At 42.0% G+C, this 14,350-nt stretch overlaps 1 protein-coding gene across 1 annotated transcript; it reads right to left on the bottom strand.

The window, feature by feature from the left end:
• Nucleotides 1–607: 607 nt before the first annotated feature.
• Nucleotides 608–13,978, bottom strand: AKAP4 (A-kinase anchoring protein 4). The gene is given in 6 exon segments (XM_007450925.1): nt 608–763; nt 1,545–3,620; nt 9,850–9,951; nt 10,510–10,560; nt 11,634–11,732; nt 13,961–13,978. Coding segments are annotated over 5 exon segments (2,484 nt in total). The 5' UTR covers nt 13,961–13,978.
• Nucleotides 13,979–14,350: the final 372 nt, after the last annotated feature.

Genomic DNA, 14,350 nt, shown 5'->3' on the forward strand with positions numbered 1-14,350 from the left:
TAGTGTTTAGCCATGTGCAGTGAACACTGGGAGTGTATGTGTGTCCGTGGGTAATATACTTTCTTCAGTTTGTTTTTCATCTAAGCTAGTGCATCTACAAACTCTTAAAAGTGATCAAGAAAGCTGCATCCTTGGGATTAGAAGGGGGATTATCAAGTTAACTGTGAAATTCTGGGAGAAACAGGGAGACCACAGGTGGCAAAACTCTAAATAGCTTGTGAACTGAGATTTGGATAAACAGGATGACTTAGGAACTTGGACATGGGTTATATCCCTGTGTCTTGGGTGCTTAGAAAATAACCCAGGGTGAGATCCGGACACAAGTCCAACACTGTATCACCACTCCTTGAAATTGGACACATTCCCCTCCCTTGCCTCGGATATATCTGACCAAGAAAACAATGACACAATTAAAAAAAATTTTTTTATTCACGTTCTTGCCCAGTTTGTTGGACACCCTGTATTTGCACAGTCCAACTGCTCAGATGTATTGGAAAATACAGTCGTGCAGCGTGCAGTTCACTGGCCTGATGGTAGAGGGTGCTCCAGCTGGGATAGAATGCTGCTGGGGGTGGGGAGTAAACGGAGAGGAGAAAGAATTGTTGGCTCACAGGTTAGTGAGCAGCCAGTCTAGCAGTTGTTTTCTAGCCACGTTTCCCACGGCTTCATCCAGTGGTTGTTCCTTGGTGAACTTCATGACCTCTTGAAGAAGATCTCCTACACTGTACCCCTTCTCTGCTGCTTTAGCTAAAACTTCAGGAAGCTGTGGAGAGAGCAGATAGCTTGAGTCACGTGATGCTTTTGGAGCCATGGCTCCGACGGAGAAAGTCTACTATACCCCACCCACCTTCCTGCCTATGATTCTAGGATTAAAGGCTGCCACAGGTCCAGGACTGGAGGCTGCTGACATGGCTTTCCTTTTTTCTGGACCCTCCTCTAATGGCATAGATTAAAATGCCAAAGGTCCTTTCTTTCTGAGCTTCAAAAAACAAACTCTGGAATCAACTGTGTCCACTAATACTTCTCATCAGGTACTGGGATCCTTCAGTTAATCTGTACTGATTTCTAGGTCAAGGTTAGGGGTTGCCATTCCCCTGCCTCCCTAAAAAATAGTACATGAGATTGGAAATAGGATAATTTGGTTCAGTGTTTTATTTCTCTGGAATCCATCTAATGTAGGAAACACAGCTGTGGGGTGTGTGTGTGTGTGTGTGTGTGTGTGCATGCACACGTGTGCAAAACATAAGACTTAAAAATTGCTCCCTGATGTTTTACCATATAGTTTGTTGAAAGGATCACTGACAAAATGAGCTAATCTCACTCTCCTCCTCTTGGAAGTACACAGGACTTGAGTTGTCCAGAGCCCCATGTAACTAATGGTTCATCACTTTTGTGTCTTTATGAGGTGAGAGTAATTCATGAGTCACATGATAAAGAACAGACTCAAAAAAATGGACTGCTTCTTGGGCTCTAAGTACAATACTGCCTCCCTGCCCCTACCCTTTCCAACCCTCTTTCTTCTTGTTCCTTGTTGCATTGCTTACCTTCTTCAGTTGTCCAGCATCATCTCCCATGAAGTAGAGCACGGGTATGTTAAATTATGAGGCTGCAATCCACTGCAGGACAGCCTGGAGCTGCTTTTGCAAGCTACTTGTTGAGCACTGATTATTGACAATGACTTCAGGTCCAGGAGAGTCTTGATAGTTCTGTGACATGGCAGCATCATGACTACATCTGGGGCCACCGGCCTGGTAGTTGGGGTTGTTGGCCAAGGCTGCTTGTTCTTCCAACTCAGCAAGGGCTGGCCCATTGTTGCTATACTTAGCCATGATAAGGCACAGCTTCATCACAGATTCTACCAGTTGATCTATAAATTGTCGGTTCACTTGCTTCATCCCACTGATAAAGTCAAGTTCTTGATTGTCCTGGCATTTTTCTTCCCTTTTGTCAGGCCTCTTGGACATGGAGGCTCCTTTGTCTGTCCTGGGCTCAGAACGTTTGTTCTCACCTTCACCTAGATCTCCACAGTTGAAGGAGCTCTCACTAAGCAGTTTTTGAATCAGTGACAGAACGATGTTTGACATATCCAGCCTCTGGGAGTCCAGGTGTTGATTCTCCTTTAGAGAGGTGGATGATCCAGGTGCTCCACGAGATTCTAGATGTTTCATTGAAAGTGCCTTGACACTTTGGCTACCTCTGCACTTTTTGTATTGGGCACTCTGAGTCATATAGCTGGTGGTAGAACAAGGACAGTCTTTAAATGCATCTTTGCCCTTGGCCTGCTGGGTCAGATAGTATTGGATCAGCCTAAGGGCAGAGACAATCAAGTCCTTTGCCAGTGAATCCATGGAAAGGCTGATCTTCTCTCTCTTTTCCTCCTTATTGGTGCATGCTTTGCCAGCCATCTTGCCTTGATTGCCTTGATTTTGGTTCCACATTGTCAGGCTCTCCTTGAGGGTATGTTCACTGCCTCTCTCAGCACTGGTCAATGATTTGCACTTCTCTGGTTTCATTTTGCCTTTGCCCTTCCCCTTCATCTCGGCCTTCATAGCTGAGAATTCGAGACTTTGGTTCTTGCATTTGGGATCATGGCACCCAGCCTTCAAGGATGCATATGACAAACTCTGAGACTTAGTTTCCTTTTTTTCCCCAAGAAGAGCACAGACAAGACGCTTCAGCATGGCCTCCATGATATCAGTAGTGTTTTGTTTCCCATGGTTGAACATATTCCTCCTGACAGCTGAGACAAAGTCTGAGTTGGCCATCAGGACCCTGGTGATATTATGTAGGTTCTTCACGCAGGAGTCAATCAAGTCGGACACAATTTCCTTGGTGTGTTTTAACAGCACCCTCCTCACGACCACACAAGCTGGAATTGGCTTCCCAGAGCTATGAACTTTCAAGTTCTGCATGAAAGAGACCATCGTGTCAGATGCCACTTGATTTGCATAAACCATGAACATTTTGCTGATCGAATCTGCAAATTCTTTGTTGTCTCTTTGGCACATCTGTTTGTCTACACCTTTGCTCTTGTTGGATAATTCACTATACAGAAAGGTTTTTTGGCCACCTTCCCTACCAGAAGTGATCTTGCTCACAGCACTACGAGGGCTGTTTTTCCCTTTGTCCCCACTTGGTGGATAGATTGAATGATGAAGACATTGGCTTCCACCTTCCAACTTCTCCTTGATTTTCTTACGGGCCATCTGGACCACCAGAGGAGATATTCGGTTGACATAGAAGGAAGGGTCATTCGTAGAACATTCTCCATCAGGGGAGATAACTGCCCTCTGATTGCTAGGAGATTTGGCTGGTGGGGTGAAAGGACTCTGGTTATTGTTGGTGTTTTTGGCCACTGTCATTTCCAGATGTTGGCCTTGAGCTCCTTTGGCCATGTAATCCATTTTCAGTTGATCGGCATAGCCTCTGTAGCAGTTCCCAGTGGGCAGTTTGTGATATTTGCCCTCTGTGTCTCCTACTTTACGTCTACAGCGAGAGGATGAGGGGCTAAGTGCCTGTTGGAAACACAAGGCGTACTTCTGAAGATCACTGAGTAGACGATTGAGGACACTTATAGGATTAGAAGGAGCTTGTTTGAAAAGGCACACTGACCTCTCCATCTAAAGAAAGAAGACCTATCCATAAGGCTTTGGGTAGGCTACTTCTTTCCCCTATTGTATTTAGAAGATATATCTTCTAAGTTGCACGGATTAGGGATTTGGCCTTTAGTATTTGCATGGGTGCATAACACACAATTATATCCATTAATACACGTTCAAGCACAAGTGGCAGCAACAAAAGCTCAGAGTAGACACATTTGTACACTTAACTATACACAAGTGTTATCAATATGTTTGTCAATTTCATCTGAGTGTGTGTGCTTATTTCAATACATGTCAAAAATATGTCAGTGTCTCTGTCGTGTGTGTATATGCACATCAATATATCAATTCATGAGTGGGAACATGTTGTCAGTCTGTACTGTTAGTGTGTGAAAATGTGCCTGTGTGTATGTGTGTGCATATGTGTATGTCAATGCACAATGTGTGATGTCACCGTGTGTAAGCATGTGTCATAATGTGCTGACATCATACCCATTGTATGTCAACTGTAGAGGCCAGCATGTGCATGTTAGTTTGTATATTTTGTACATATGTGTGAATGTAAAAATATGTGTGTGTATATCAGTGTGTCTCTGAATATGAAAATAAGCAAGTGTCAAGTTGAGAGAGCTGCATATGTGTTTATGATATAAATCCAATAGCATGTATCATGCAGCTATAAATGTATTTATATATGTTGAAACATATATTCAGGTATTAGCATACATACTCATCAATATATTAATATATAATTAATGTATAATATATTAATAAATATGTATGTTAAAAATGAGTATGTGTAAATAGGTGATTGTATAATGACTGTGTATATCGATATATTAGGTATCAGTTTATGTTATATTTATATACTATGTCAATGACTGATGTATGTCAGTGTTGCATACACACTGGCATTTGAGTGTGTCTGTGAGTACATGAGTGGGGATGTCACTGCATTTGGGTCAATATGTGTATCCGTGTACACAAGCATGTGCGTTAGTTGATGTGTCACTTTGCTAAAGTTTGTACGTGTGTGTATCAACATGAGGTATATTTATAAGTGAGTATGCCTGTACCTGAGTCTGCATGGTCTGTTTTGATCAAGGCTTGTGTGTATCAATGTGAGTGTGTGTTTATGCATAGTGTGCTTGGATGTATATATAAATGTTTATGTGTATCACATGGGGGCACATTAGTGTCTGGTGCTGTATAACTGTATATCTTTGCATATGTGTGTAAGTCATTGTTATGACTAGATCACTATACATAAGTTTGTTATTTCAATGCTTGTGTGTGTTTGTCAGTGTCACATGTAGCCAGGCATGTGTTTGGCCTGGCTACAAATTATTATAAATTATTTTATAAATTATTTTTTGTTAACGTATATACATGTATATATCTATGTGTATGTCACTTTGTGTAAACGTATATGTGTATATCTATACTTGTGACTGTGTATGCCCATGTTTGGATATGTGTATACATATTGTGTACACATCTACTCAGCACTAAGTACCGTTGCCCTCTTTGCTCCATTCATTGCTTCATCACCATGAATTCCTGGAAACGTGAGGTCATAATAAGGTCCACTTTTTGCAAAAGGGCTTCTGTTACAATCAAGTAGACCTGCATTGTGTGTAGTAAGTATGGGCTCCCCTTTTAAAAACAAACACCAGAGATTGGTTCAAGATGGCAGAGTAGAAGGACATGCTCTCAATCTCTCTTGCGAGAACACCAGAATCACAACTAACTGCTGAACAGTCATCAACAGGAAGACACTGGAACTCACCAAAAAAGATACCCCACATCCAAAGACAAAGGAGAAGCCACAATGAGATGGTAGGAGGGGCACAATCACAATAAAATCAAATCCCGTAACTGCTGGGTGGGTGACTCAAACTAGAGAACACATACCACAGAAGTCCACCCACTGGAGTGAAGGTTCTGAGCCCCACGTTAGCCTTCCGAACCTGCAGGTCCAAAACGGGAGAAGGAATTCCTAGAGAATCAGACTTTGAAGGCTAGTGGGATTTGACTGCAGGACTTCGACAGGACTGGGGGAAACAGAGACTCCAGTCTTGGAGGGCACACACAAAGTAGTGTGTGCATGGGGGACCAGGGGAAGGAGCAGTGACCCCATGGGAGACTGAACCAGACCTACCTGCTAGTGTTGGAGGGTCTCCTGCAGAGGCAGGGGGTGGCTCTGTCTCACCGTGAGGACAAGGACACTGGCAGCAAAAGTTCTGGGAAGTACTCCTTGGCGAGAGCTCTCCCAGAGTCCGCCATTAGCCCCATCAAAGAGCCTGGGTAGGCTCCAGTGTTGGGTTGCCCCAGGCCAAACAACCAACAGGGAGCGAACCCAGCCCCACCCATCAGCATTCAAGCAGATTAGAGTTTTACTGAGCTCTGCCCACCAGAGCAACAGTCAGCTCTACCCACCACCAGTCCCTCCCATCAGGAAACTTGCACAAGCCTCTTAGATAGCCTCATCCACCAGAGGGCAGACAGCAGAAGCAAGAAGAACTACAATCCTGCAGCCTGTGGAACAAAAACCACATTCAAAGAAAGAGAGACAAGATGAAAAGGCAGAGGGCTATGCACCAGCTGAAGGAACAAGATAAAGCCCCAGAAAAACAACTAAATGAAGTGCAGATAGGCAACCTTCCAGAAAAAGAATTCAGAATAATGATAGTGAAGATGATCCAGGACCCTGGAAAAAGAATGGAGGCAAAGATCGAGAAGACGCAACAAATGTCTAACAAACCTAGAAGAATTAAAGAACAAACAGAGGTGAACAGTACAATAAGTGAAATGAAAAATACACTAGAAGGAATCAATAGCAGAATAACTGAAGCAAAAGAACGGATAAGTGACCTGGAAGACAGAATGGTGGGATTCACGGCTGAGGAACAGAATAAAGAAAAAAGAATGAAAAGAAATGAAGACAGCCTAAGAGACCTCTGGGACAACATTAAACGCAACACCATTCACATTATAGGGGTCCCAGAAGGAAGAGAGAGAGAGAAAGGACCCGAGAAAATATTTGAAGAGATTATAGTCGAAAACTTCCCTAACATGGGAAAGGAAATAGCCACCCAACTCCAGGAAGCGCAGAGAGTCCCATACAGGATAAACCCAAGGAGAAACATACCAAGACACATAGTAATCAAATTAGCAAAAATTAAAGACAAAGAAAAATTGTTGAAAGCAGCAAGGGAAAAACGACAACATACAAGGGAACTCCCAGAAGGTTAACAGCTGATTTCTCAGCAGAAACTCCACAAGCCAGAAGGGAGTGAGTGGCATGATATACTTAAAGTGATGAAAGGGAAGAACCTACAAGCAAGATTACTCTACCCGGCAAGGATCTCATTCAGATTCGATGGAGAAATCAAAAGCTTTACAGACAAGCAAAAGCTAAGAGAATTCAGCACCACCAAACCAGCTCTACAACAAATGCTAAAGGAACTTCTCTAAGTGGGAAACACAAGAGAAGAAAAGGACCTACAAAAACAAACCCAAAACAATTAAGAAAATGGTCAGAGGAACATACGTATCGATAATTACCTTAAACGTGAATGGATTAAATGCTCCAACCAAAAGACACAGACTTGCTGAATGGATACAAAAACAAAACCCATATATATGCTGTCTAAAAGAAACCCACCTCAGACCTAGGGAGACAAAAGACCTGTATGCAGAAAACTATAAGACACTGATGAAATAAATTAAAGATGATGCCAACAGATGGAGAGATATACCATGTTCCTGGATTGGAAGAATCAATATTGTGAACATGACTATACTACGCAAAGCAATCTACAGATTCAATGCAATCCCTGTCAAATTACCAATGGCATTTTTTACAGAACTAGAACAAAAAATCTTAAAATTTGTATGGAGACACAAAAGACCCCGAATAGCCAAAGCAGTCTTGAGGGAAAAAAGCAGAGCTGCAGGAATCAGACTCCCTGGCTTCAGACTATACTACAGAGGTACAGTAATCAAGGCAACATGGTACTGGCACAAAAACAGAAATATAGGTCAATGGAACAAGATAGAAAGCCCAGAGATAAACCCACGCACCTATGGTCAACTAATCTATGACAAAGGAGGCAAGGATATACAATGGAGAAAAGACAGTCTCTTCAGTAAGTGGTGCTGGGAAAACTGGACAGCTACACTAGTAAAGAATTAAATTAGAACACTCCCTAACACAATACACAGAAATAAACTCAAAATGGGTTAGAGAGCTAAATGTAAGACTGGACACTATAAAACTCTTAAAGGAAAAGATAGGAAGAACACTCTTTGACATAAATCAGAGCAACATCTTTTTTGATCCCCCTCCTAGAGTAATGGAAATAAAAACAAAAATAAACAAATGGGACCTAATGAAACTTCAAAGCTTTTGCACAGCAAAGGAAACCATAAACAAGATGAAAAGACAACCCTCAGAATGGGAGAAAATATTTGCAAATGAATCAACAGACAAAGGCTTAATCTCCAAAGTATATAAACAGCTCATGCAGCTCAATGTTTAAAAAACAAACAGCCCAATCAAAAAATGGGCAGAAGACCTAAATAGATGTTTCTCCAAAGAAGACATACATATGGCCAAGAAGCACATGAAAAGTTGCTCAACATCACTAATTATTAGAGAAATGCAAATCAAAACTACAATGAGGTATCACCTCAGACCAGTTAGAATGGGCATCATCAGAAAATCTACAAAGGACAAATGCTGGAGAGGGTGTGGAGAAAATGGAACCCTCTTGCACTGTTGGTGGGAATATAAATTGATACAGCCACTGTGGAGAACACTATGGAAGGTTCCTTAAAAAACTAAAAATAAAATTACCATATGACCCAGCAATCCCACTACTGGGCATATACCGAGAGAAAACCATAATTCAAAAAGACACATGCACTCCAAAGTTCATTGCAGCACTATTTACAATAGCCAGGTCATGGAAGCAACCTAAATGCCCATCAACAGACAAATGGATAAAGAAGATGTGGTACATATATACAATGGAATATTACTCAGCCATAAAAAGGAACAAAATTGGATCATTTGTAGAGACGTGGATGGGTCTAGAGACTGTAATACAGAGTGAAGTAAGTCAGAAAGAGAAAAACAAATATCGTGTATTAAAGCATATATGTGGAACCTAGAAAAATGGTACAGATGAACCAGTTTGCAGGGCAGAAAGTGAGACACAGATGTAGAGAACAAACGTATGGACACCAAGCGGGGAAAGTGGCAGGGGATGGGGGTGGTGATGTGATGAATTAGGAGATTGGGATTGACCTGTATACACTGATGTGTATAAAATGGATGACTAATAAGAACCTGCTATATAAAAAAATAAATTAAATAAATTTCAAAAAAATAGAATAACAAGAAAACCCCCCAAGACCCCGAAATGGAGTTGGCCACCCCCAACTGAACCCAAGACTCTTTGGAGAATATTTTGTAACTGGTTTTCCCTTCCTCAGTGGCTACGCTCATCACTCCAAAGGCATCTGGGGTCAGAAATGATGTTTCTGGTTATAATATGAGCCTAGGAACACAACAAGAAATATTTGACTCCTTTGCACTGAAGCCAAATATCCTGTTCCAATATCAGCTACTCCAGGCTTCTAGGACTGTGAGAGTGACTTGTCATGTGCTCTAATGCCTACCCCAAACCAGCCTGCCAGGTGTAATTTGGGATATTTACACAAAAAACAAAAGGATTCCATATGTGACAGTGGTGTGCAAGTGTAATTGCGTTGAACTTTATGCTACCCAACAGCCTGGGTAATCTCTTAGACAACAGGCTAGGGCAACTACAGTCTTTGGTGGTTGTGGACTCGCTCTTCTTCATATCCTCTTTCTTCAATGTTGGACACTGGGCAATGTGGGGCACACAAGTCCATTACAAGCCAGCAAAGAACATTGCAAAGGATCTTGCTTATAAGCCCATATCTTTGTTAAGATAAACATAGCGAGATTTTTTGCTGTAGGTACCTGAAATTAGGAGAGGGCATTCTGAGCCTCTGTGATAGTGTCATTGGGAGCTACCTGAGCATTGAACTTACTGTGACTGTGAGCTTAGGCCTGTGTTCTCTAGAATATCATAATATTTATATTTTGGGCCTCTTTGACAATAGTTCTCTTACTATCTCTGAACCAGAGTCCTCAGATTCAGCACTGGGCTCTGGGAATGTGAAAGGGTAGACTCAGAGGCTACGTCTATACCTTAGACGAGTCTTGCTTCTCAGTATCCTTGATCACAATAATTTCTTCTTCTTCCAGATTCTCCAGGTTTAAGTCACCTTCTGAATTGGAACCAGCAGCATCCTATGGAATTAAAGGGCAGGATTCTTGTGAAAAGTTGCTTTTTGAGACTTCTCCAAGCTGACCCGCTAGGCTACTACTTCAAAGCATGAATGTCATGTCTCCTATTATCCCCCTTCTTTCTGAAGGAAAGGTAGGCTTGTAAGGCTAGCTAGTCTTTGAAGAATGAGATAAAGCTCCCTCTACAAATTACTACTCCCTCCCACCCCACTGAAGGTATTCACAAAGCCATCAGTCTCAGGAACCATATTCCATTAAACATCAACTTTTTGGACAGGGTTTCCCCCCTGCCCCGCTTTTCTGACATGCTATCTTCCATGCTTTCATTCTTTTAGCCCTACCAGCAACTTAAGTGGCTTATAAAATGAGATGTGGTATCAAGAATGACAGTAAATTCCAAACCAGGGATCATGGTCTCATGAGAATGATGGCTTCCCACCTGAGTCCCCGTCACCTTTCCACCCTGTGCCACAACCTTTCCCTTTCCTCATGCTGAAACTGTTAACCCTTCTCAGCGTCCTCCCACCCATTCCAACTCTGAGGGAAGCAGAGAGTACCCACCTTAGAATCTTCATCTTCCATGTTCAGGGTGGACACATCAGCACAGCATATCTGCATCAAATTAAGATGAATTTAGAAAAATTCTAGAGAAAAGGCCTTAATTTCTCTGGGAGATGATAGTAGCACCTACCTTATCGGGTTCTTGTGAGGATTGATTGAGATAGTGCGTGTAAAGCTTTTAGTAGAGCACCTAGACATAGTTAAGTACTCAATAAACAAGAGACAAATGATTTTTATTAGGCAGACAGAATCTTTTTTAAATTTTTGAATTTTATTTTATTTATTTTTTATACATCAGGTTCTTATTAGTCATCAATTTTATACACATCAGTGTATACATGTCAATCCCTATTGCCCAATTCAGCACACCACCATCCCCACCCCCCCGCGGCTTTCCCCCCTTGGTGTCCATACGTTTGTTCTCTACATCTGTGTCTCAACTTCTAGGCAGACAGAATCTTAATGTCACTATATTTCCTAAATGAGAATACCTACCTGTGAGAGAAAGAGGCCCAAAATACAATATCCACATTTATTGAGAAAACTGAGAAGAGAGATGGCTTGCCCTACTGACACAGACTCAAAAGTGGAACTCCTGTTAGAACTCGATTCCCCTGGCTCCCAGTTTGGAGCACTTTCTACTACACTAATGTTGCCAAAATGTGGTGTTTTTACTATTGATGACATAGAAGATTTTAAGTGGTACATGGATAAACATTTCTGTGTTTAATAGGTGCTTTTTATTGTTATTCATTAGGAAAAATACATATTTTGCCCTCCTGAAGGAGTCCAGCTTTAGGGTAACTTACTGGTAGCTAGGCGACATTATTATGACTTCAGAGGTGTGAGATAATAGAGGCTGGTAACTAGGCAACCACACCCCTGGCTCCCCTCAGGCTGCCCCACCAGCCTCCCCTCCTCAGCTCCTTCACATCACTCCTCATCTTGCCCCTCCCTTGAATTGTCCCTGTGTGATGTATGAGCACATTGGTCCCCCACAGACCTTACTGAGCTTGATTCCTTGGAGAAGTCACAGTACCACTATCCATTAGTCTATCCTGGGCTCCAGGATATATATACCCAAATGCCAAGCCTTTCTTTGTAGGAGTCATTTTGTATATTACCACTTTCTGGTCCTGATCTTGCTGTCCTGTTGGGCTGTAGAGATCTACCTTGCACATGCCCCTGTGGCTGTGTGACCAGTCAATATTATTATCAGACATCTGGAAAGAGAAAGAAAATAAATCTGAAAGTCTTATATATGACTTTTAGAAACTGAATCAGTTTGAATAAGAATCCCTGAAGGGGTTTCTGAAACCCATCTCTGTTTCACATAGGTTTAGGCTAGGAACTGGTGGGGTAAGCCATGGGGGAAGGACACTCTGAAATGTTTGAACCTGATGATCAATATCATTATCTTTTAGCTCAATCCATAGTCTTCTTTAATTTAGATTCCCCAAACCAGGTATTTGAAACCATGGGAGTATCATATTGACTTGGGAAAATGTCAGTCAGGAAAAATAACAGGCTGGGAAGTAAATTTAAAAGGAGGTCTAGAGACTGTGGGGTTAAATTTAGTGATTTACTTCTCCCCAACCTCATTAACTAAATCTCATCTGTATCCTCTTTTCTTTATCCACTCTTGGGTATCTTCAAAGAGTCAAGCTCACCTCATCCCCTTTAACTGAATTTTAGCTAAACCTAGTCTAACCCGAGTCTTTCTCATTACATTAAAGAAAGTGAAATTACTTATCACATAGGGCCACTAGGAAAGACTAAGGTCAATACCAGTAAAGTGAATAATTCTTTTTATTAAAACAACATATAGAAAAAGTTTCTGAATACTGGGAACACTCAGTCTAATAGCCATAAGTATAACTAAGAGACAAATGTCTGCGGGAAGACCAGACCCTGATCCCATAGGACAAAGTTTATTTGAAAGAGAGAATAATCTCTGCCAACTTCCTTCAACCCCCCTACCACCTCCCACCCCAGCCTGGAACTAAAAGTAAAAAGGAAATGGCAGAAGCCACTGACTGATTTTCCCTATGTAAGACACATTTGGGAAGATACAGTTAAGAGCTCAGTAGAATTGTTTTGGTATCTGGGGTTGAATTTGATTTATCTTTAAAATTTAACAAGAGAAACCTTTTGGGCCAAGTATTAGAGGGCAGTTAAATTCCTTTCCCTTCGCTTCCTTCAAAAATTAGACCCCTTTAACCCCTAGCTCCCTCCCTCCCTCCCCCTTCTTTCCACTTTCTCCCCCCTTCTCTCCCTCAGCCCTTCCTTCCCTCTCTCTCCCTCCCTCCATTCTCCCTCCCTCCATTCTCTCTCCTTCCCTCTCTCTCCCTCCCTTCCTCTCTCCCTCCCTCCCTCTGCCTCTCTCACTCTCAACATTTTAGTAACAACTATCCTCTGATGGCTAGCCTTTCACAGGATACTACTACATTTTGACACTTTACCATTCCCCCTACCCGCCTCCATCTCATTTCCCCAGATCTTCTTGGACTCTCCCTTCAAAAATCTCTAGAAATCCCTGAAAAAGTTTTGGGAAGAGGTTTTCCACATCCTCAGAAGAGGGAGTTTCTTTTTTTCAAGAGCTAGAGATCACTAGCCTAGAGAAAAAGAGGGGGAGGCATAGAGGTCCCTCATGTGATTTGGATATAGCCTCAGTCCAAATCCTAAAAAAAAACTGTAAAAAATAAAATTTATGAACTTATTACCTTGATAATGATGTTATTTTAGACTTTGGCTGAAAATGTGCCACCTAGAAGGGAGATGTGCCCCTTGAGATGGAAGTGGGCAATGCCAAGTTCTTGGGTACCTGCTGCTGGCTGCCACCCCATCAGCTGCTGGATGAGACTGAAGGAGCCACGCTCTCCTAGCTGCTTCTGACCCTGGCACATGATGACAGGTTTTGTTGGGTCATAATGCCTGAAACTGTAGCAACCTTAGCAAAGGGGGGCAGGCTGGCAAACTCAGTAGCCCTTCTCATCAAAAGCACATCAGGCTGTCTGCTGTACCTTTTTTCTGTTCTGTCTAGAAGGGTACACATATTTCGTTTACATTTTGTCCAGCTCACAACTCCTTAAAACCTCCCTTCTCATTACTCTTCAGGCTAGACTTCCAGAACAATCTAGTCATATTAGGTGCCAGTGGAGGTCTGTATTTTTCATATACAGAATGACCACCAGCCTCTGTGAATAAAACAGTATTAAGTTTCACATCTTAGCTTATTTCTCTTTGGGTTTCCCTCTAGATATTTAGAGTTATGTGGCAAGAGATCTTTGGATTTATGTAGAAACAGAGAAATGTTAAAGTCCTTTCTGGGTACCCTGAATAAAAATATGAAAGTAGAAAGTTTGAGGCTGCCTTTGCAGCTTCTGTAGTTTCACCTCATCCTCAAGACACCCCCTTGGCTAGTCAAATAGAAGTCAGAAGATGCCCCTACCTTTGTAGTATCAGAGTAGGCTATTTTGTAGGAACTTGGAATGATTTTTTCTTCTAAATTTGGATGCTGTGATGACCCTTCCAGTCTGACTCAAGATGTTGCTACTTTCCTCAACCCTCCAAACTACCCTAAAGCCTTGACTGCCAGTTGGTACCAGAACTTCTACTTCATGACATCATTCTTTCTGTAGAGAACAGTGACAGCACAAACACAGGGGCTCTATCCTTAGGATTCTGGGTGTCTAAGTGGTCCAGCAAGCTTTAACCTTTATCATGAGACATAATTAGCCCTCCCAAAAGCCAGTCCACTTAGGTCAGGGTCAGCCTTTCACAGACTCCTCAAGCCATGAAAAGACCTGAGCCCCACTTATTCTTTTACATTATGGTCAGT

This window comes from Lipotes vexillifer, unplaced genomic scaffold (genome assembly GCF_000442215.2).
Source record: "Lipotes vexillifer unplaced genomic scaffold, Lipotes_vexillifer_v1.1 scaffold129, whole genome shotgun sequence".
NCBI lineage: Eukaryota > Metazoa > Chordata > Mammalia > Artiodactyla > Lipotidae > Lipotes > Lipotes vexillifer.